Below are 23,382 nucleotides of genomic sequence, written 5' to 3' on the forward strand. Positions count from 1 at the left end.
CCTTGGGAGACAAGTTACAAGGAGCCAAACCTTAAAGCAATTTAAAGAATATAAAAATTTCTGGGATTTTCACATTCTTTTCCTTCCACTAATCATCTTGTTTTGAAGACATTTTGGGGGGACAATAAGATAATTATTTACCAATGACCTTAAGTTTATTTAATATTAACATAGTATCCATTAGGGTTTATGTAGTATATTCTAGTCTAAATCTCTATTTAGGAATGAATATATATTTTATCAAATATATTAATATACTGAATATATTAATATTTAAATATATGTATATGACACAAAATTTAGAAACTGAACATATAAATAAAAATCAGTCATAAATTCTAACTTTTTCACATTTTTGTATATTGGGCATATTCCACATTCTTAGAAATTTATATGTAGATGTATATAATGCGCACAGATGTATATATCTGTGATCCCAAAGCTAGGGCCAAGAACTCAAAGCCGATCCAGCACATTCACAGGGTACATCAGCATACTTTACAATTTTACAGGAACAAGGACAGTGCAACTCTCTGGGACCTGGTGGTAAGCACCAGTTCAGAGGTTGCCTCTCCAGGATCTGACCATGGTGACCTCCTTATGGGGACCTCCTGTCTTTGTGGAGTTGGGTTTATGGTAATTCCTCTCATAAAAAAGATATTATATAAAGAAAAAATGAACTAGAAAAAGAGGATGGAAATGTCAAATTTCATCCCAAAGTCTGAGATGTCCCAAGGTGAATTCACTCATCCCATTAATTAGTGATTACTGTTATCTAAGATTGAAATAAAAAATATATTTAGAGTTTTTCAGATGGGTGCCTGATAGCCTAGGACTTCTATGGAAAACTTACTAAGACACTAACGGCTCTAGGAATTAGGAATGATTGGAAACCACTGGGATGAAGAGTATTTCATTCTTTTAATTTTACTACTATGTTGCTTTTTGATATTAAGTGTTAATCAGTTTTTCCTATTAAAGATATGATGAGTATCTTCTTAAAGAATTTTTATCCCTATGTATTATTAACAGTTTTGGTGAATATTCTAAGGTTGAAATTGCTCTCCAAATAATTTATTAAAAAACCTGCTACGCCTACTAAAATATTATGAGGAGATATATATATATATATATATATATATCATATCAGTACTGATTAATGTTTAATACACAATATCTTTACTTTATTTATTGAATTTATTTTTATGTGATGCTGAGGATCCAATCCAGTGCTTCATGCGTACAAGGGAAGTGCTCTACCACTGAGCTATAACCCCAGCCCACGAAGTGCTTTTTAATCTTTAGTTATTAGAAGGTAAAATATGTTTTCTTGTTTGTAGACAAGGTCTTTAAAATATTCTATATTTTATTTCATTTATTTTATGGTAACTATATCTGAGAAAATAGAACTTATCAAAAGACCTTTCTATCCTTATAAATTTATAAATATTACACAGAAATGAGAATTTCTTATCCAGTATTTTACAAAATATATTAGATAGTGCTTTATATATAATGCACAGCACATTCTCAAGAGGAGTCTATGCATAACTAATTACCAATTATGGTCATTTGAATGTTGAGAGGACCTGCTAGAAGGAAGCTTGGTCCTCACAGTGGCAGTATGAGAAAGTAGTGTGGACCTTTAAGAGGCGGGGCCTGCGGGAGCTACTTAGTTCTTGGAGGTGTGCCCTCAGAGAGGATTGTAGGATGAGGATTGTAGGACTCTGGTTCTTTCTTTCTCTGCTTTGGTTCAAGATTTGACTGTTCCTACATATTCTCCTTCCATGATGTGCTACTATTCGCCACCATCACCAGAGGCCAAACCAACATGGCCCACTTGATCTTGGACTTAAAAACTCCAAAACTATGAACTAAATAAACCTTTTCTAAGAATGTAGATGCCTCAGGTACTTTGTTATAGTAATGCAAAGCAGACTAATACACCATTAGAAAGATTACAAGTGTAATCTGAACTTACCATATGGCCCTAATGGCATGGCCCTTCTCTTTAAATTATTACTTTGGTATTAAGATTTTTGAAATATTTCAAATTCTCAGGATTGGACATTTAGAATTACACAAAATGAAATATATGTATAATTTATGTTTTAAACATGAAATTTCCTTTTTGTTTTTTGGAGAAGAAAATGAAAACCACGTATAGGCATGTGAGTGTCACTAGTGCAGCAGTGCAGTGGTGACTGAGGCTCACTCGCAGTCACCAATGTTCACTCACGTCACTTGCATACCTCGTAGTCCAAGTCCAGATAGTCGAACTCCCCGTTGGTGCGGAAGTGCTGCACACTCCTGTCCAGCGTGAGGTTGATGCTCCGTCCCTGGCGCTCGATGACCACAGAGTGCCAGTGGTGATCATCCAACAGGGTTCCCGTCATCACAGATGTGTGGCCATAGATGGGGCCCAGCTGGTTGCTTCCTGAGTCACCAGGAGAAAAAGAAACAATCCATGGCCGTAGGGTCGGGGTGGGTCTTTCCTTTCCAACACCCAGCCAGGCTGATGATCCTCAGGGCTGCCTCCATTAGAGGCAGACCAGGAGAACTAGTAGGTAACTGGGCTAAAAAGACTCTTTCAAAGTACAGGAAAGGTCCCAGAGGGTTGGGAGGCTGAATCAGGAGATGCTCAAGTTGGAGGCCAGCCTGTACTTGAAAATATCCTGTCTCTAAATAAAAATTTAAAAAGGGCCAGGGGTATAGATTAGCATCTCTGAGTTTACTCCCCAGTACCAAATACATGAATAAATAAAGTACATGAAAGTTATGAAGATGGAATTCTTTCTTTTCCCTTAAAAATTAGTATTTTTTTTTTACAGTGCCATAATTTCTGCTAATTTTTGGTAGATTCCTCAGGAAGTAAGTATCACAGGGGGTTCTGGAGCCACAGGGTCTGGGGTCTGATGCGCCTCTAACATGAGCTTGATGCCTGAGCCAGGGCTTGGAATCTCTCTCCTCCCTCATCATTTCTTCACTCATGAAGAGGAAATCAAATGTGGGGGCATGATGGTGAGTGTGTGTGTGAGTGTGTGTGTGTGTGTGTGTGTAAGAGAGAAAGAGAGAGAGAGACCGGCAGTGGGGACAGGCAAGAAGGAGAGAAGGAGGAGAGGCACACATCTGAGTGACCAGGCTCCCTGGAGATTTCCTGCTTTGAACACACTGGAAGCTGAGCCACAGGAAGCCCCACCTGATGTTGACCGAATGGCATTAAAGGGGGACAGGAGGACAGGAGACGTTTGAGTGGCGATATTTCTAAGACTGTCGTAAAGTCTGTTCAGTCACAAAAACTCTAAGTAAACTGCTTCCAGGTGAAAAAGTAATGGACTTTGTGTGTGTTGGGAGCGGGGAGTGGTATAACCACTTCCTGGTTTTGGAAAGGTGAGGTCGCACCTCCACACACCACAGTGGGCTCTGAAAGGCCACTCCAGGTGTTTGCCTGGGTGATTAGATATCATCCTCTGCTGCCTGGTGTGCACAAGTTCACGCTTCCCTCAATCCCTCCCTCCTTCCTTCTACAGAGTCCTGTTTTAAAGATGATCTCAGGCTGTTTTACTCAGGTAGCACAGAAAATGAACACATGTTCATTACCACAAGCAGAGAATACTGAGAAAAATCAACAAATAAACTAAGAAAAGATTATATATTCTACCACTAAGAATGGTTTGGTGTGTTTCCTTCCAGATTTTTATATGAATACATCCTTTTCATTACATACATATATGTATATATGTATGTTTGTATGTATGGGTTTATGTATATGTAATACATATATATAAATATTTAGGTTTATATATGCACATTTAAGGCAACGGTATTGATGCCCATGTTATTTATGTGCTATGGATCATTATGTAGTATTTCCCCATATAATTAAAAATTAGCATAGACTTGTCAGATGTTACCAACATATTTCTTCTACTCATGTAACAATTTTCAATTTTTTACATTGTAATTAATATTTTAAAAGTTCATCTTTGGACTTAAATTCTCTGTAATCATTTCTCAATTTTCCCTTAGGATTATTGGAAAACATACACAAGCTATTTTAAATGTCTGCAGATACACTGCTTAGTCATTTTCCCAAGAACATCATCTTAATTAAAGAATGATAAAAAAGTATATTTTCTTACATATTCACCAGCACTTATTTCATCATTTCAAGACTTGGCAAAAATTAGTAACTTCTTATTTTACGGTGCATTTTTTTTTATAGCTAGTGTGGTTGAGAATTTGGTGTTTATAGGTGGTTTACATTTTTTTTTAATGAGTTGACTTTAATATCCAGTGCCTACCTTTCTTCTAACATCTTGGTATTATTTAGGAATGATGATTTTTTTGTTGTTTAATGATTTATTATTTAATGAATGACATTAAATTTCTATATTTAATACCTGCATTTTCCTAAATTTCACAGGCACTTGACATTTTGATTACTAATGTAAAGTAACATTTTATAATTAAGTAATAAAGTTCTTTTGTGAATTTTTCCTATCTTCCTTTTCTTATAGAAACTATTATTTTGATAAGATCAGATTTTGAAAGTGAAAAGTTCTATAATAAATAATAAATGTTTAAGATAATGTATCATTACCTACATTAAAAACTAAAGTTGCATTGCAACATGGTGAATTCTTTTTCTAGCTTTTAGTATAATTCTGATTTTCAAAGTAATATAAGTTATATTCCATATTCAGGAATGTTGGAACACTCAGTTGATAATTGGCAAGAAAGTCAAATAGGCAGCGTCTCTTTGGGTATACTAATCTTCAGTGTTGTAGCTTTCCACTGTGATTCTTTCAACATGTAAACTTTAGTTATTTATGTATTTTAAGGTATAAAATCTTTCTAGAATTTTTATAGCATTACAAGAGAAAACTTCAGGGGAATGCATGGTACCTTGAAACCACCCTTTCATACAACCTGCAGATTTTAGCCAAGCAAAAAAGATACCATTGCTTTTTATGAGTTGTAATTTCGATGCCAGGACCAACATGGTGGAATTCTTCTTTAGCTTTAAGTAAAACCTAGCTACATTACCAACACACAAACATGCACTGGTATAATCCATTTAAAAGCAATAGAAATTCAAAACAAACAGTAACTCACATGAGTTACCTCTCCCTCCAAACAAATTATTTCTGTAGTTTAACTAGAATCCAGTTTGAACAGTTTTACTATATTCAAAATATTTATTTTTACTTATTTCATGGGTTTTTTTTACCTACAAGATCAGTCAATAAAACCATCCTTTCTATTCCTCTGAGAGTACATTGACTATAATCTCCATGCTGTCAAAACTAACATTCATTTCTCAGTCTTGATCTTATCGTGAGAATTCGCCATCATTGGTCACTTCCTTTCCTTCCTTGGTCTCTGTGATAACAACACATTCTTTATTTCCTGCCCTCAGTGTCTACTTCTTCTTTGTCTGGATTATAGACCTGCCCTCTCAGTGCCATGTATGCAGTTCTATAATAGAAACCCCTGTATATGTGAGAGGCTACTCAAGTGCACCAGGTTCAAAAGGACTTTAGGTTCCTCCTAAATAGTTTTTCCTGTTTTGAAAAGTGACACTGACATCTATTTGGTGCTCTAGTCCAAATCCCAGGAATTGCTCTTACTCTCTGCTCTTTTCTTCTTATGTAATACCCATCTCATCACAATGACCCCTGAATTGATCACTATACTAGTTTTCCTAACACACATTTCCCTGCATCTCCACTGACAACTACCTCATGCAAGTTGATGCTGTCTTTCCCCTCAACTATGCAGAAGTTTTACTTTGACTCTCATGCCAGCATAAGCAAATATTTCACAGAAGTCCCAGTGCACTTTTGAAATTATGATTATAATGCCATAGAGTTTGAGGACTCCCAATAGATATCGATTTTAAAAATAATATCCAGACAGGTACGGTGGCACACGTCTGAAATCCCAGCAGCTCAGGAGGCTAAAGCAGGAGAATTTCAAGTTCAAAGCCAGGCTCAGCAAAAGCAAGGCAGGAAGCAACTCAGAGAGACTCTGTCTCTAGATAAAACACAAATTAGGACCGGGAATGTGGCTCAGAGATTGAGTGTCCTGAGTTCAATCCCAGTACCTCCACCCCTCAAAATAATAATAATAATAATATCTAGAGCCTCCACCATGCCCTGAAGCATCCCACAGGACTTGAACAGTTCCCGTCCCTTCATCTCCTATCTCAATAACTCATAACATTCGTCTACACTGGCCTCCTTCCTGTTCCTTGGCCATGAAGCTCTTTGCCTACAAGGATCCCTTCCTATGAAGTCCTTTTCCCCTTGAGGTCTTTATGATTAGTTCTTCGCTTCCATCGCTCAGCTCTGAGTCTAAGTATTACATTTTCTCCTAAGAGAGAAATTTCCTTATTACACATTCCATTGAAGGCCCTGTTGCTTCAGAAGGGCATGTAGGTCTCCACCCTTATCATATTCACCTCTTTAACTGATTTTATAATGCTTATTTGATATGGGGCCCATGTTTTTGACTCCATGGAACACTAGTATCTTCTCCCACACTGAGTTAGAAAAGCAACTATCTATCCATACTGTATCTCCAGCAATAAATACTTACATTTCTTTTTGTTTGTTTTATAATAAAAGCAATAGTAAGTAATATATTATTTAATTCCTGTACTGGGTCATAAACTTCATAAGCTTAAGGACCTTGTGTCTCCATTCCAATGCATGCAGTTGGCTGCTATCCTTTGTATAATAGAAATGCATAATAAATATTTTTTAATGCAATACATCTATCCATATACACCAACTACTCTGAATTAAGAATGAATCAACTACATAGTGGGGACTCTTACAATTTACATTTTGAAGGATCAAGTAAGCAAACGCTGTTCATGGGAGTTTTAATGCACAGAAAGAATGGTACCTAGGTTCAAACTGAGGACCAGCTTGGCTTTTTTCAGTTCCAAAGTGATGTAGTCCCCTTGCTGTCCTTCTCCGTGCAGGATGACCCCTTCACTTTCAGAGGTTTTAAACTTCAAGGAGATGACGTCCTTCAGCGTTTTCATCTTCTTGTTTCTGAATCTGTATGGTAACACGACGTGGCCGTCGAAGTTGATGACATCAGCCCCTTGAAGAAGGAAAAAGAGCACGTTAGTGCAGCTGTGGGCGCATCCTGCTCTTGCACAGAATCAGTGTGTGTGGGGGGGGGCTGGGGCGTCTTTGCTGAGGGACTGGGGTTCTGGGCACTGCCTGTTGTCATTCCTGTTATCTACTGTGTGTTCCAACGTGGGTTCCATCAGGAGAGTGCATGCAGAATGATCAGAAAAGCCACTTCAGTTATGATATTGATCATGAAAACTCATAATGGGTCATAAACTTTAAAAGTTAACTTGGGGATGTAGAGTTTTGTCCAACAAAGTGCTTTTTTTTTTTTCTTGTTTTGTTTTTGTCTCTAAGAGATGAGGAGATTTCATGGTTCATTCCTCAGGGACAATGATATTTTATGATTTATAAATATATGTTCTACTAGACTTTGTTCCACTTTTTGGATATGAGAATGGATAGGGTTGGATGGTCAACTCAGGTTTTCTCATGGTTTTTGTGTTTCACCACATTTGTAGTGAATTTGTAGTATCCAGAGTTTTTCACTAATTGAATTTTAGAAAGCTTCTTAACATTTGCTGTTGGGCATCCTTTCTGGAAATCCTTATTAGATCCTTGCACTTGGAATCAAGAGTTTGGGGCGAGGTTCCACTCCAGTGAACACAGGCATCCTCACTTTCAGTTAGAAAAGCAAATTTCTGGCTGGGTGTGGTGGCATAAGCCTGTAATCCCAGCAGCTTGGGAGGCTGAGACAGGAGGATTTCGAGTTCAAAGCCAGCCTCAGCAACAGTGAAGCACTTAGCAACTCAGTGAGACCCTGTCTCTAAATAAAATACAAAATAGAATTGTGGCTGTGGTTCAGTGGTCCAGTGCTCTGAGTTCAATCCCCGGTACAAAAAAAAAAAAAAAAAAAGCTAATTTCTTAATCATACTAGAACTCCAGAAATTCTAATTGGAATTTAGGGCTTTACATTAAAATAATGAAAGTATATATACTCTTCAGAAGCATGGACAGTTTTATCACTGTTGTTAGACATTAGGTATTTGCATTATTTCATAAACACTACTTACTTCAGAATTTTTACAGAATGAGACGATACTAGTTATTATGTACTACTGGCCTATGGACTCCTGATTCATGGACTGGTTCCCAGAAGAACTGTTAAAACGCAGAACTAATATTTATACAAACAAAAACTTAGTTACAATTATTGGGCATGTATCACCCAAATATTTTCAAATTTCTATTTCCACCATCTTTTAATTTTGAAATCATAGAAAGTGTAGTCAAACTGGCTCTGATTATTATCGAATTTCAAGCTGGACAAAGCCAGACTCCAGGTCATAATAAACAAGGTCTGGCTAAAACACGCCACAGGGAGACTCTAGAGAAAACAGTAAGAAGTTGAGAGCTCGTTGGAGAAGTCTTCTCATTTTATGTCCTGGTTGTCTTGCACATAGCCATTTCCATCCCTGCAGGAACAGTTTGATTTTCCTGCTAAGTAGGGATTTCGACCAGTTAGCTCCCTAAGGCCACAGAGGAGAGTGAAGGTCACAATGGCTGGAGCCACAGTTCAGAGCACTCCCTGACACGCTGAGCTTCTGCTCTTACTTAACTGCATAAAGTGCACTGTGAATATAGTTCTTCCAAACATTACTTAAAACTAAATGGATGCTTTCCTTTCAAATCACCAAGGGCTTTCACGTGCTTTAAAAATATTTATCCAACTATCTTTAATATCGATGCTTTTAAAAGGACAGTTTGGGCAATGCCACATTATAAAATAACTTTCAGAAACTACGTAATTTGAACTTTCAATTCCTTATAATCAGTTCTTTGTTACCCATAAAAAGATTTTCTTACTCAACAGTCTTCTTTTCTCTGAGACTAAGAATCACAGAGGTTTATTTTAATAGGGGGAGGGGGAAATCAACCATTAAATTTGGCTTCTGCTAACACTGCAAAGCCAATTAGACTTTCTCTTAATCATCTAGACTGTCATAGCTGAATTCCAATGGCAATATCTTTATCTTCTGTGATGAGAGATAAAGGAGAGAAGAAATGGAATCTGATTTTCATATCGTAGGGTGAATTTATAATCCAGCAGTTGGGAGAAAATTCTTTTTGTTTTGAAAAATGAATAAACAAAACCCAGAAGGGAGTCAATTCTGATCTCTAGAAAGTAATTTTGAGGTCAACTTCATATCATTGACAGCCGAGTAATAAGCACATCATTGTTTTATACACTTTCAATATATATTAATTGACATAAAATATTCTCTTTCAACTCTCAGGAAGTAAATGTTGCTAGAGTTTAGAATAAAGCATTCAGTTCCAGGTACATCAATATTTATGCAAATAATGAGGCCTTTCTACCTCACTTTTAGTGAAATGAGAAAATGTGACAGAAAGAATGAGTACTGTTATTTTTTTCAGACATTCCTAATATTATTTAATAAAATTATGAAGAAAAGCTATCCGTGAAGACGAAGTCTCATTTCATCCATGCCAAGTAGTCCTCAGTGCATGCTAGGAAACAGATCAGATGCTTTGCAAGTCACATCTCACACATTGCTAATCAGAGTTTTTCTATGAATGGGTTAAATGCTTCCAAAATATCAGCATGTTTGCTTGCATGTGTGACTCAGGGCTAGCTCAAAAATGATCCAATTCCTTGAGATAATCTATATTGTATAATTTACACTTAGACCCATACCATACACTTTAAAAAGAGACAGAGATAGTGTGAATTAGTGGAAATAACATCAGAGTTTAGTTGTGTTTTCTACAAAAATACATTAAAATTTCATTTGACATCTAATAATATGTTGTGCTTACTTTAGGACAAGCCACTCCCCCCGCCATTATCCTGATTACTTCTCGCTCCCTAGAATTAAGTTTTCTATACAGTGATTAAATATGTATGGTTGAACTGTTTAAGCAATCGGAAGAACAATAATGGCTAGTCAAAAATTGAATGCAAAATCATAGTGTTTCCACAATTTTTGCTTCTAACAATATCTTAGAGAACTGGAAATGGGCCTAATTCATCAAATTGTCTTGGTAGAGGAGGGCTTTTAAAATAATTCTTGTTAATCGTTATAGTCTCAGTTTGGATAAGATATTTTAGAGATGTGAGCAGCATGTAAGGATGTAAAAATTTTAAAAATAACTTTTTTATATTTGTGTGCTTGTCTAAGACTGAATCAGTTAAAAATGATGGGATGAATTCTTGCCCCAATCCACAAACCCAAAAATATTATCTGTATTACCATTGTTTAAAGGTTGTCCAAAACTTAATATGTTTATTTTATAAAGAAATCAAATAATATAAAAGTGTTGAAAATAGTGAATTAGATCCACAAGAGATCACCAATGTTAATGAGTAATAGGTTTTGTGTAGCCTAGATTTTGTACATTTTACCCATCAATCTATCCATCTATCTAAAGTACAGAATAATATATATATATATATTATTTTGTATACATTCAGATATACAATTATTATATCGAATGCATATTATATTATTGTGTATAAGCACATATATACATATGTGTATATATGAGTTTATATTTTATATCTAAATGTCTAAAGATACATATTTAACATAATTTGGGCAAGTAAATATAAAGTCACCTCAAAAGTTTGAAATGCATCTCTGAAACTAATGTGTAACAACAGAAGGTAGAATTTGCCTAGTTTTTCAAACTTTACATGAATGTGAATCCACGTATTAGTTTTAAGCCATATGTCAATATTTTAGATACATTGACCATTGTTTATGACACAGTGTGACTGCTATCTTCATTCTCTCCCTCCTCAGTCAGCTCTCTTCCTTCACACAGCACTGAACTCCACCTGATATACTGGCACGTTTATGAGTTCACCACAAATCCCCTCTAAGAATGAATGCATTGGACACTTTATTTAGCTCATCTTGAAGCCCACTACCTAAAATGATGCTTCAAACAATGTTCATTGAATATTTGTTGAAGGATAGAATGCTGTCTTTCATACTGTAATAAATTGGATGAAGTTATAATAAACACTATCACATATTTTCATTAAACATTTGGTACTAGATTGGAAGAAATTTTTAGAATCACTCTTATTTTCCCTGGTGCCACAATTACACATATGCCCAATGTTTCCACAGTCAGGAAAACAATGGTATTACCAGATAATGTTTTTGGGTTTGTGGTTTGGGGCAAAAATTCATTCCATCGTTTTTAACTGATTCTGTCCTAGACAGACTACACATGGATAGAGTCCTTCTTGTTCTTTTTCTGTGTAACTGGATCTCATTTCTTCCTTGTAATTTATTGACTTTTCTTTTGAGTTGTCTGTGGTTTAAACCTAAATAAATAGTTAAAATAGATCCCTTTACTATATCCTTTGAAAAATGGGCTAGAGATAGACTAAAACATCATGTTTACTTTGGCAAAGAAGAAACTAAACAAAATCCTCAAAGATTTTTTTTTTTTTTTTTTTTTTTTTGTGAAGACCAGCATCTAACATTTTCTACAGTCTCTTTCCTAAAAACGTGCTCCTTTGCCACTAAGTACTTGGTATCTCATGGTACAGCAGCAGTTATCAGAGGACTCTGACTGCTTCTCTCCATAGCCTTTCGACTCCCACCCAAGCCGAGACACTGATACCCATGGATATTCCATAGGCGTATTTATCTCCTTGCTCAGTGCTTAATTGTTTCTCTGGGCCTGGTTTCTCTTGTCCTTTTATCCAAAATTTAGTCACTCAAGCCAGAGTTTGGCCACTTTCTTGAGCTCCTCTTTCTCTCGCCCACCTACACTCAGCACTTCCAAGTCCTAGGGACTTTAGCCCTGCCACATTTTTTGAACTCACTCACTTTTATGTGTTCTACCTCCCGGTTGCCGTCACCTCTCATGTGGTCCATTGTTCTAACAAACTTAAATGAATGATTCCCATCCTCCGTGCTGATTTCCCTCCACCTGTTCTCTCCAGAGAAGCTAGGAACAGCTTTCTGAAATAAACTCTTTGTCGAGGAGAAGATCACAATCCCAGCTCTGCCAGGTAGCCTCCAACACCTTCAGTGGTATCACCTGGTTAAATTCCAGGTGTCTTCAAAGTCCCGGGGAATCTTCACCCACCCGCAAGCTTCCCTGTGCAAAGCTGTCCCATGGCACCCTGGCACCTTGGTCACCCCACTCCCCAGGCTCTAGTGGCATTACCTTTTAGGGACCTCATTTTCTCTGTGGACTTTAAGTTCTTCTAAGGTACAGACTTCGGATTGTTCTACTTTGCCTTCTTGGCACAATAAATCCTTCTTCAATCTATCTAAACACAATGGGTGTTTGAAATAACAAGGTGAAAAGGAGAAGTTCTTATTTCCCTGCAATATCATACCTGGTGCCAGAAAATTTACTAAGGGCACAGACTTATACATTATTTAATGATATGTGCTTATCTAACTATTGTAATTGTGGTTATCTGATATGAAGAAATAGTTAAAACATGAAATGCTATTAATATGCTCATAGTAGAGCTATTTGTTTATAACTCAAAAGCTAGAAAATGTACCCGCTACAGGAGTTTAAATGCAATATGTATGTACTATGTGTGTGTGTGTGTGTGTGTGTGTATTTAATCACTTTAAGAGAAACTTTCCTATTTTAAGATTAAAGTACTAAGTATTGGATATTATTTTAATAGTTATGTATATCATCCCAAGGTTGATATTTTATTGAAGTTTAGAAAGCAAGATGGATTTATTTCTGTATTTTTTATTATTGAATTACTTCATAAAGAAAACTATAATGCATGATGATTCACGGATGTCTAATTATATGGTTGGCTCACTTGAATCAAACTCAGAAATAGGAAAATGTTAGTAATTTTTAAAAATTATATTGTTAAAAATTATATTATTCAATATCAAAAGACAACTTGAGGTGCCCTCTGCCTCATTAAATTTTCATTAGTAACACACAAACACACACACACACACACACGTGCACATGTTCTGGTCCCCCTCCTATCTACTCACAACTCATAAGATCTCAGAAAACCAGAGCAATCCACTTCTGAACTGGGTTATAGTTCTAATATAGCTGATAATACATAGATAATAAGCAATTTCTGAAAATTAGCATAAAATCTATTTGCAGGAAATCCATGTGGAAGCTATTTTTATTTATTTTTGTAAATCAAAAAGTCAAACAAATTAGACTTGCCTTCTCTGTGATAATATTGCTGTTTACTGAAAATAGCTCTACAGTTTTGACCATAGAAAATCTATTTTTCTGCTTGGGAAAAGTCTATTTAGAATTGTAAATCCCAAGTACATGCTACAAAGATGAGGAAATGAACCTGATATTAAGAAACTCCTCAGGATGTCTTCTGATTTAAATTATTCCCAGCATATCTTTCAGGTTCTTAAAAATCTCTGGTTCCACTTAAAACATCATTGTCAGTTCTGGTGTCTAAATTTCTATGCTGTGTGGGCTAATGGATGGCAACTTGGTTGGAAAGGGTGCTAGGGCACTTGCTTTCAGATCCTGTTTCAACAGTAATTTACATTAACATTAGGAAAGGATCAATGCCCTGTATCTGAAGCAGGGATAAGGCAAATGGACTGGTAGTGGGTCAGGGATCACCAGCCTGGTCATTTCTTGAAACTGCTGTGGCTCACTTCCATTTTCCCCCATGTTTTAAGCTTGTCTTTTATTTTCTGTGTTGAGATATCCTGACATCTGGCACCATGCCAACCCTGCAGGAGACCACCATTTCCTGGGTCAGCTAATTCCTAAATAGTAAACAACTGGCCTGCAAGCACACTTTCCAAAGAAAAACCATCCAACCCAGGGTCCACAATCCAACCGCCTTCTTTATGAAACTCTCCTCTTAACAAGCCAGGATCCTCCTGCCCTAAATACCACCCAAGAGTCCAATGCCGCATGATTTAGGATAGCTCTAATACCCCAAAGCCCACTGAAATTATTCAAGTTACTACATATAAGCCTGTATCACCTATTTCTCCCTAGAGAAAACCACAAAATCTCTCCTGGTCATGGCCCCTCACTCCCTTTGCCTCCTAAAGACCCTGGAAATTCCCTTCGTGAGCCCTCTGAGCCCATCCTGTGGCATGGCCTAGCTGTTCCTCTTGGGAACGATGGAATAATAATCCTTTCAGATAATTAATGATAATCTATCTTTTCAAATGGCAGGTGTTGCTCATATGTTGGACATATGTTTCAAATTTTCTACTAATACATTTTAAAATACCATATCTGGAAAAATCTCTTGCTGTTAAAGATTGGGTCAAATAAAAAAAAAAAACAATCTTGCAATTGCTGACAATTTATTTCATAGATCTGCGGAAAGCTCTTTTCAAGTAAATTTTAGGAACCATTACTGATAGCCACTAGCATTCACTGAGATATCTTCCACATCTGGAGACTTGGAAAGACTCAGCAATTATTGAGGTAAAGGGTTGAGTTTTAAGAAGGCATTAATAGATGAGACATTCTATGAAAAGTGAATAAAGATTGAGCGAAATAAATCCAGATGGATAGGGGAATAGAATGTTTGATTGTTTTAAGGAGCTTGATTCCTTGTGAATTGAATGTGTATGGCTTGCAGGTCATGGGCAGGGTTACACCTGGAAGAGGGAGGACCCAGCCTCTGGAAGATGTGCCTGTGGGTGCCATGAGGGCATTCTAAGCAGAAGGCGTGTGCTCAGGTTTACATCTTGGAAAGTTATCTCTACACAGGTATGCAAGACTTAGAATGGAGGATGGGTAGAGAGGCAGAGGGAGCAAAGACACACCTGAAGACATGGTCTAATAGAGTAGCCAAAGCCTAAACTAATCCAGGATTCAGGAGACGCCTCTGCCGTTAAAGAATTCAGGGCTTTCTGATGATACATTGTGGCTACCAAAGATCTCAAATTAGTTCCAGCTTTTCTAGTGAAAGAAGAATTACAGATGAACATTTATAGTCAGAATTGTGTCCAATAGCATGAAAAATTCAACATCACAAAAGCATTGAGACTTTTAATGGAATTTAATTTACCCTTAAAAATGTCAAAAATTCCTCTTTGATTTAACTTATCTTCATTCACCATCTTAATTTTTTGACAGAATATCAGAAATGTTTCACTTCTTTAGTTACCCCACAATTCTATGCTCTATCCTTTTCAAATTCACACTTATAAAAGGAGCCAAGCCATCCCTTTAAAAATATATGATTGATACTTTTCCAAACTATGCACACTTCACCAACAACTCCTGCAAAGATTCATGGACAAGTACCAGTATGTAACAGGTGACTAGTAAAGAAAGCTTTTTTTTTTTTTTTAATTTTGGTGAGTTAACCCAGGGATGCCAAACCACTATTTTTCATTTTGAAATAGTTGCTTAGGACCTTACTAAATTGCTGAGTCTGTCCTGGAACTTGCAATCCTCTTGCTTCAGGCTCCCAAGCTGCTGGGATTATAGGCATGTGCCACCACACACAGCATGAAAGCAATTTCTATTTATTTTATTTTGTGTGCTTTCCTGAAAGTTAAATGTGTTAGTACAAATGATTTGTGCCTATTTGCAAGAGGTTGGGATGCTCAGTGTATTCTAGGTTTATTCCTATGGAGTAGAACATTACAGCTGGGCTTTAGTGTTGGTTTATTTCATATGCCTTTGGGTGAAACTTCCCTCAACCATAAAGTAGGATTAATAAAGCTCCTAGTGTACACATGTTGGGAAATAATATGCTCTCTCTTCTCCACTAGAGCAGTTGGGTCCTGTCAGGTAGAATGCTAAATGCTGCTCTGTTGCCTGGTCATCCACACACCTCAGTGCCTTGGCCCTGGAGGGAGTCTGATTCACTGTAACCTTGGTGCCATCCGTTACTCCATGACATCTGCACTTCCGGGCTTCGGTGAACAGGTTGAATTAATTTATTCTATACATGAGCAATGCTCACAGCATTTATGCTGAGAACCAGCCCTGACAAGGTAAAATGATTTGAAACTCCTGATGTTGGAAGTCACAACTTTAGTGCTCAAGGGGGGTAGTCATTCCATACAAATGAGGGACACTGGATTGTTGTAATAATCAGGGAGCCCATCATTGCCCTTCACCTTCTCAGATTAGATGGAGATATGGGAGCAGAGATATATTCTTCCTGATAGAACTCACCAGGAAAAAGACCCTGCTTCATGGCTTGGCCATGATAGTCAAGAATAATCGGGGTGGGGGGGGGTGGGCTGTTTGAGGGGGGTCTCTATCCACCTGTAGGTAACAGTTGCTATGTGGCATTATGAGTGTTATTCAAACATTCGTTCTGTATAAAAGGCCAGAAACCCGCATATTTAATGAAGTCTCCCTGCTTCTAAATGTTGAGCAGTGAGATTGAGTTAAGCAGAGGCTCCTGGCTGCTGACCCACAGATGTTTGGATAAACTTGGATACTGTCAAAATATAAGGCTGCATGGGTCATAACAGTTCTGAAAATAAAACTTGTTACTCATATTCCATATTTTACCTGTAAAAAAACCTGCAGTGTGTATCAGCAAAGATTTTAATTTCCAAAGGCAAATTCTATAGAAAGCAAGGTAGTTAATTCTAAATAAATAGAATTGATGATTAAGAAAAATCAATTTCAATACAAATAAGAGAGGGTGTGTTTCTCCAAAGAGGCCTGGGGTCATGACTTACAGGAAGGGGAAGCTATCTGCTGTGCTGCTAAAAGGTAGAGTCAACTTCCTAGGGGCAAGAATATCCTTAACATAGAAGAGATTGAACTGTTCAATTAATAAGAGACCACTAAATGTTGTTAATGACAACTAAGTAAACCAGAAGCATGTTTGGAGAAGATTTTATAAAATGAAATGGGTCTTTATTTATCTTCTTATATTCTGTAGCTGGGCAAGGTACAAAACATATTTTTTGGTATCAATATGGTAACTATGTCCGATTCTCAAGAGGGAAGGAAAAGAGAGGAAGGACAAGGGAGGGAGGTCTCAGAAAGGAGGAGCATGTTACTGGAACCTGAAGGAAGAGCAAGTCTTGAGATAAAGCAGCAAAGAACATGGGTGAGTTGTGTTTAAATCATTGTATTTTCTGGAAGGTAAAACTTGAAGTGATAAAATTGGAGGTTTAGCTAGGGGAATCATCTCTTGAATGTTTATAATAAAATGTATGAGAGAGATGTGATTTAAAGATGGGATAATTAAAAGGAAAACAGAACTTGAAAGTGTGGAAAACTTTCCTTCTATCTCCATTAAGGAAAAAAAATGCAAGGTTGTTTGGAAAGAACAAAAATGTGCCAAGAAGCTATTTTATAAGAAGATGAATATGGATTGGCCATGTCAGGGGAAACCAGGACCCATAGTGGAAGCTGATGGAAGGGTTACTTGGAAGGCATTTCAGAGATCATTAGGGATGAGCTGTCCTTCCCAACATAGCCCCAGAGAGCCAGAGCTGGGACAACAGAACAATTTCAAAGGAGAAGCCATGGACATCTGCAGGACCTGGGCCTGCACTGTCCAGCACTGGCTCATGCTCTGCTCCCTGCAGTCCATTGTCAATCTGCTGCCCCAGACGTGGGTCCAGCATGCGGTGTACCCAGTAAAGCTGGGGGGTGCAGCTGTCTCCACCTGGGTTTCAGAGTGATCCAGAGAGCTTCACAACCCAGAAAAGAACCACCACTGTGGGCATCGGGTCCCCACAGAAAGCCCTTTCTAGGTCAGTGTGTAGTGGTGCCATTGGGTAGGGTGGACCCCTAGGATTCCAGACCAGTAGAAGCCACCATAAGTGATCCCAGCACAGACGGCTGCAGTCTCATGACCCAGGTTCAGAGATGCCACGGAGCTGGGGTCACTGCTGAGAACTGTCAAGGGGCAGGACCTCTCGGTTGTGGGGGTTGGGAGACCACTCCAGTAGGACCTGAAGTTGGGTCCTCCACCCCAGTGGCCCGAGGAGACAGAGTAACTACCTAAAGAAGATTGTTTTCAAGCTTTGGCACATGTTACCCTTTATTTCCTTTTTAGAATAGGCATGTAGTCTTATGCCTGCTCCTCCTCATATTTTGAAAATACATAACTTGTTTGATCTTACAACTTCACAGCTCCAGAACAATTTGCCTCAGGATGAATCATACTTTGAGTCTCACCCATCTCTGATTTGTATGGTATTTGGTTCAGATTTTGGATTTAAAAATTAAAGTTGATTCTGAATGACTTAAGACTTTGGCGGCTATTAGGTTGGAATGAATGTATTTTGCAAGAGAGACGTGCATGGACTTTAGGTGTCTAGAACAGAATGCTCTGTTCTGCATGTTTGTGTCCTTCCAGAATATACATGTAGAAACCTGATCACCAGTGTGCTTACCTTAGGAGGTGGGGCCTTTGGCAGGTGATTAGGTCATAAGGACAGACCCTCATAACTGCGATTAGTGCTGGTATAAAGAAGCCCCAGAGAGCTAGCTATCTCTTCCATTGTGTGATACCAGAGCAAACAGTGACATCCATGAATCAGGAAGCTCTCGCTATTATGCAAATCTGCCATGATCTTGATCTTGGACTTCCTGGGTTCTAGAACTGTTAGATATACATGCTGCCTTTCTTTCCTTTAATAAAAGGCTCTAGTTTATGCCATTCTGTTATTTAAAGCAGCCCAAAATAAGATACCAACTAATACATAAACATAATTGCAAATCTGCCTATTTGCAACCCCAAGAGCCACACTCAGGGCACTTGGCCATCATATGGGCACAGATGCAGTGTTTCAGAACATTTGGATCCCCAGATATACATTCACAGAGATGTCAAGTAGGCCATGCCTGCCCTTTTTGCTTCAGCTTTCATACTATTGAAAAGATGTCTTTTTTCATTATCTGTTTGTGGCCATATTTTTCACATTTTTGTGCTTTTTGTGGATGGATTTTCCTGTGGCAAGTGCCTTCCTCCCAAATGTAGCGCTGAAGTACTGCTTGGTGTTTCTCCGAACCAGAAGGCTCTGATGTACTCTACAGGGAAAATACCTGTGTTACACCAGCTTTCTTCAGGCCTGAGTGACAGTGCTGGTTACTATGAGTCCAGGGCAAATGAAATAGCAGTGAATATGATTAGGTCTCCTTAAACAGAAACACACATCAGTCAACAGTATAGATGGACTGGTTGACAAAAAGAAGTGAGCAGGAGCTCACAGGAACCTAACTGCATATATCCTCTAGGAGCTTGGTTCAGTATTTGCTAATTCGGTGTTTGTGGAAACTATATCATGTAACTACTCTAAAAAATGAGGATTTACTATATTTACATTGCATTTATTTATGTTTAAATGGGAAAGCAGAGAACAATTTCCAGTAGTACAAACGTCAATGAAAATGTAAGAAATTCTTAAATGAACCTTGAGGGAAATGATCAACCAACAGTAACTCCCTTCATAGATGTGTGCAATGCTCCATTGGCACACTCTTAACAAAATACTGCTTCTTGCTGTAATGATGTGACTTTCAGTATATGTGGCCACAAGGAGAGCATGCAAACACAGATTCACTCCTCACATGTTACTGCACTCAACTTTGTGGTTCACATGTTTCATTATTATGTCTAACTAAGTATTTTCTAAACAGCAATTTCAGCATGAGCAATACTGGGATATATAAAATCTCAGATTCTCAGAGAATCACAGAATCTAAATCATATCTTCCAACTTCTATTTCCTGAGCGGTAGGGCTAAGAGTTTTCATTTTTATTTAGCCATTTGATTATTGCTTACCTTTTCTGAATTTATAGGAAATATTCTGCTTTAAATGTGTAACATAAGCTGGGCATGGTGGTGTATGACTATAATCCCAGCAGTTTGGGAGGCTGAGGTAGGAGGATTGTGAGTTCAAAGCCAGTTTCAGCAACTTAGCAAGGCCGTGAGTAACTCAGTGAGACCTTATCTCTAAGTACAATATATAAAAAAAGGGCTGGGGATGTGGTTCAGTGTTGAAGCCCCCTTGGGTTCAATCCCTGCTATCAAAAAAATTGCAACATAAAAATATATTTTATTGAGTCTACTATAATTAGAACATTGATCTATATTCTCTCTGAACCCTAAGTTACTTTAAGAACATATAGGTACTTGAACTTGGTTGTATTATACATGTTGTTAAATATCTATTAAAGTTATAGGTATTATTTTGTATAATTTATACTTCGAATTTCTCTTCCTAATGAAAATCAAGTGTTTCTATTAAGGAGACCTGCCATTTTCTTTTGAATAAGGATCTGACCTAATGGAGATATTAGAACCTTATTGAGTATTTGAATCATTCCATAGCTCCAAGAAATGGATCATTGTGGATTCAAAAAATATAAAGTCACACAAACGCCATAAATCCACATTAATTTTAGAAAAGACTTTTCAGGGCTATTAGGAAAGAAACTGAATTTGGAAATAGGACACATTTTGATATAATGTCTACACAGCTTATTTCCAACTTCCTGATTTTGGCATTTTTACAGCTTAGATCAATCCTAACAACTTATGTACTTCCCAAGGCATGACAGATGTGATACTGTAGAAGTTTTATTTTTAGTAGGTCAGTAAGTCCTTAACATGTCAATGGTCAAATTTCTTTTAATGTAGACCTAGAAGCACAGAGATGCTTCCAGGGGATAAGTGGCATGCTGAGGCATAAAATTTGCCAGAGAATGAAAGTGATGCTTGCTTTCTCATGACCCAGAAGCAGGTAGCTGAGTCAACAGCATCACATCCTCCCCATCAGGCAATAGGACAATGCTTCTTGGAGCACAGAGACTAATGCCCAGCCCTGGCCAATTGGCCCTTGAGGAAATAATTTCACTTTCTGGGCCTGTAAATAAAGGAACAGATAATCTGCTATATTCTATTCTGCTCCAAAATTAATCATCTCTTATTCAGGGGGATTTTCTGAAACTTACAAAAAGGTAACTATAACTAGAGGACACAAAAGACCCAGCCAGAAGACTTCTAGACCGGATAAGCAAATTCAACAAAATTCCAGAATACAAGTTCAACATAAAAGAAAATCAACAGCTTTCTTATAGTCTGATAATTAATTTGCCAAAAAAGAAAGAAAGAAATCAAGAATACTGCTCCAGTCACAATAACCTTAAAAAATATTTAAGAACAAATCTAAGGAGGTAAAATATTGCTATAGTGAAAATTATAAAACACTGAAGAAAGAAATTGAAAAAAAATCTTAGGAGATAGAAAGACCTACAGTTTTGATGAAGAGGTAGAATTAATATGTAAAGGGCCATATTTCCCCAAATGATATACATATTCAGTGCAACTCCCATCAAAATGTCAATGATATTCTTCGCAGAATTAGAAAAATGCAGTCCTAAAATTTATATGGAAGAATAAAAGATCCAGAATAACCAAAGCAATATGGAACAAGAGTGAGGTTTCACAATACCTGATCTCATATTATACTACAGAGGTACAGTAACAAAACCAGCATGACATTGGCATAAAAACAGAAATACAGACCAATGGAATAGATTAGAATACATAGAGATGAATCCACATAGAAACAGTCATCTGATCTTTGACAAAGTTGCCAAAAGCATACATTAAAAAATAATAATAATAAATGAGAGAAACAGCATTTTTAACAATTAGTGTTAGGAACACTGGATGCCCATATGTACAAAAATGAAGTGTTCAGGCTTAGAAGTGTGGTGTTCCCCAAAAGCTTAGGTGTGAGACAACATAAGAAAGTTCAGAGGTGGGATGATTGGGTTGTGAGACCCTTACCTAATCAGTGCATTAACCCCTGATAACTGAGAGGTAGAGGATAGTCGGAGAAGGTAGATCAGTGTGGCCCTGTCTGGGGGATTTATGTTTTGTTCCTGGTGAGCTGAGCACTGTCTGCCTGCTGGTGACCATGTCCTGTGCTGCTTTCCTCCTCCGTTATCCTTCTACCTTGATGTGCTGCCTGAATTGGGGCCCACAGTGTTGGAGTCAGGCATCCATGGACTGAGACCTCTGAAACCACGAGGACCAAGTGAACCTTCTCCTCTAATTGTTCCTGTCAGAACTTTTGGTTACAGTCACCAAAAGCTGACTAAAAGAGAAGGTAGAACATTATCACTCACCCTGCACCAAAACCAACTCAAGTGGATCAAAGACCTAGGAATTAGAAGAGAAAGAGTGAAACTACTAGGAAAATAAAAAACATAGGATCTACACTCCAACTGATGGACATAGGCATTGACTTCCGTAGTAAGACTCCTAAAGCTCAAGAAATTAAACCAAGAACTAGAAGATGGGAAATCATTCAATTAAAATTTTCTACACAGGAAAGGAAACAAAAGAATGTGAGGAGAAAGCCACAGAATGAAATAAAATCTTTGCTAGTTACTCTTCCATCAATGAATTAACAAACAGAATATATAAAGAACTCAAAAAACTTAGCATACACAAAAAACTAATAATCCATTAAATAAATGGGCAGAAGATCTAAACAGCCATTTCTCAAAAGTAGAAATATATGTGACCAAAAAAGATATGAAAAAAATTTCAACATCTTACAATCAGGGTGATGGGAATCAAAATTACAGCAATCTCTTACCCCAGTTAGAATGGCAATTTTCAAGAATACAAATAACGATAATTTCTGGTAAGGATGTGGGGGGAAAGTTATTATACATAGTTGGTGGGATATTAAATTAATATAACCACTTTGGAAAGCTTTATGAAGATTTCTCAAAACACAAGGATTGAAATCACTACATGACTGGACTCAGATATCTCACTCCTCAGTATTTATCCATAAAAACTGAAATCAGCATAGTTTAGTGATACATGCATGCCAATGTTTATAGCAGCACAATCCACAATAGCCAAGTTATGGAACCCATCAATAGAAAACTGGATAAAGAAGATGTGAAATACATGCACACACATACAGAGAGAGAAAGAGAGAGAGAGAGAGAGAGAGAGAGAGAGAGAGAGACAGACAAACACACACAATGAAGTTTTACTCAGTCATAAAGAAGAATGAAATTCCACCATTCACTGGTAAATGGATGGAACTGGAGAACATGATGCTAAGTAAAATAAGCGAGACTCAGAAAGTCAAGGGTTGAATGTTTTCTCTCATTTGTGGAAGCTACAGAGAAAAAAAGCAATAAAAAAGGGTATGCCATGAAACTAGAATGGAGGTCATTAGAGCAGAAGTAGGGGATCAAGTGAGAGGGAGAAGGAGAGGAAAAGGAGAAGGCATGGGGAATGAAATCATTCAAATTGTTAGGTCCATGTATGAATACAC

General features: G+C 37.4%; 1 protein-coding gene across 1 annotated transcript in view; it reads right to left on the reverse strand.

The window, feature by feature from the left end:
* The window catches only part of Cntnap2 (contactin associated protein 2), a 1,300,648-nt gene that overhangs the window by 1,025,989 nt on the left and 251,277 nt on the right, over positions 1–23,382 (reverse strand). The window contains exons 5-6 of the mRNA XM_077795886.1: positions 6,916–7,119; positions 2,253–2,437 (exon numbers count right to left, since the gene is read on the reverse strand). Of these exons, the coding sequence (XP_077652012.1) occupies positions 2,253–2,437; positions 6,916–7,119 (389 nt within the window). The remainder of the gene's footprint in view (positions 1–2,252; positions 2,438–6,915; positions 7,120–23,382) is intronic.

This window comes from Urocitellus parryii, chromosome 3 (genome assembly GCF_045843805.1).
Source record: "Urocitellus parryii isolate mUroPar1 chromosome 3, mUroPar1.hap1, whole genome shotgun sequence".
In the NCBI taxonomy this organism is placed as follows: domain Eukaryota; kingdom Metazoa; phylum Chordata; class Mammalia; order Rodentia; family Sciuridae; genus Urocitellus; species Urocitellus parryii.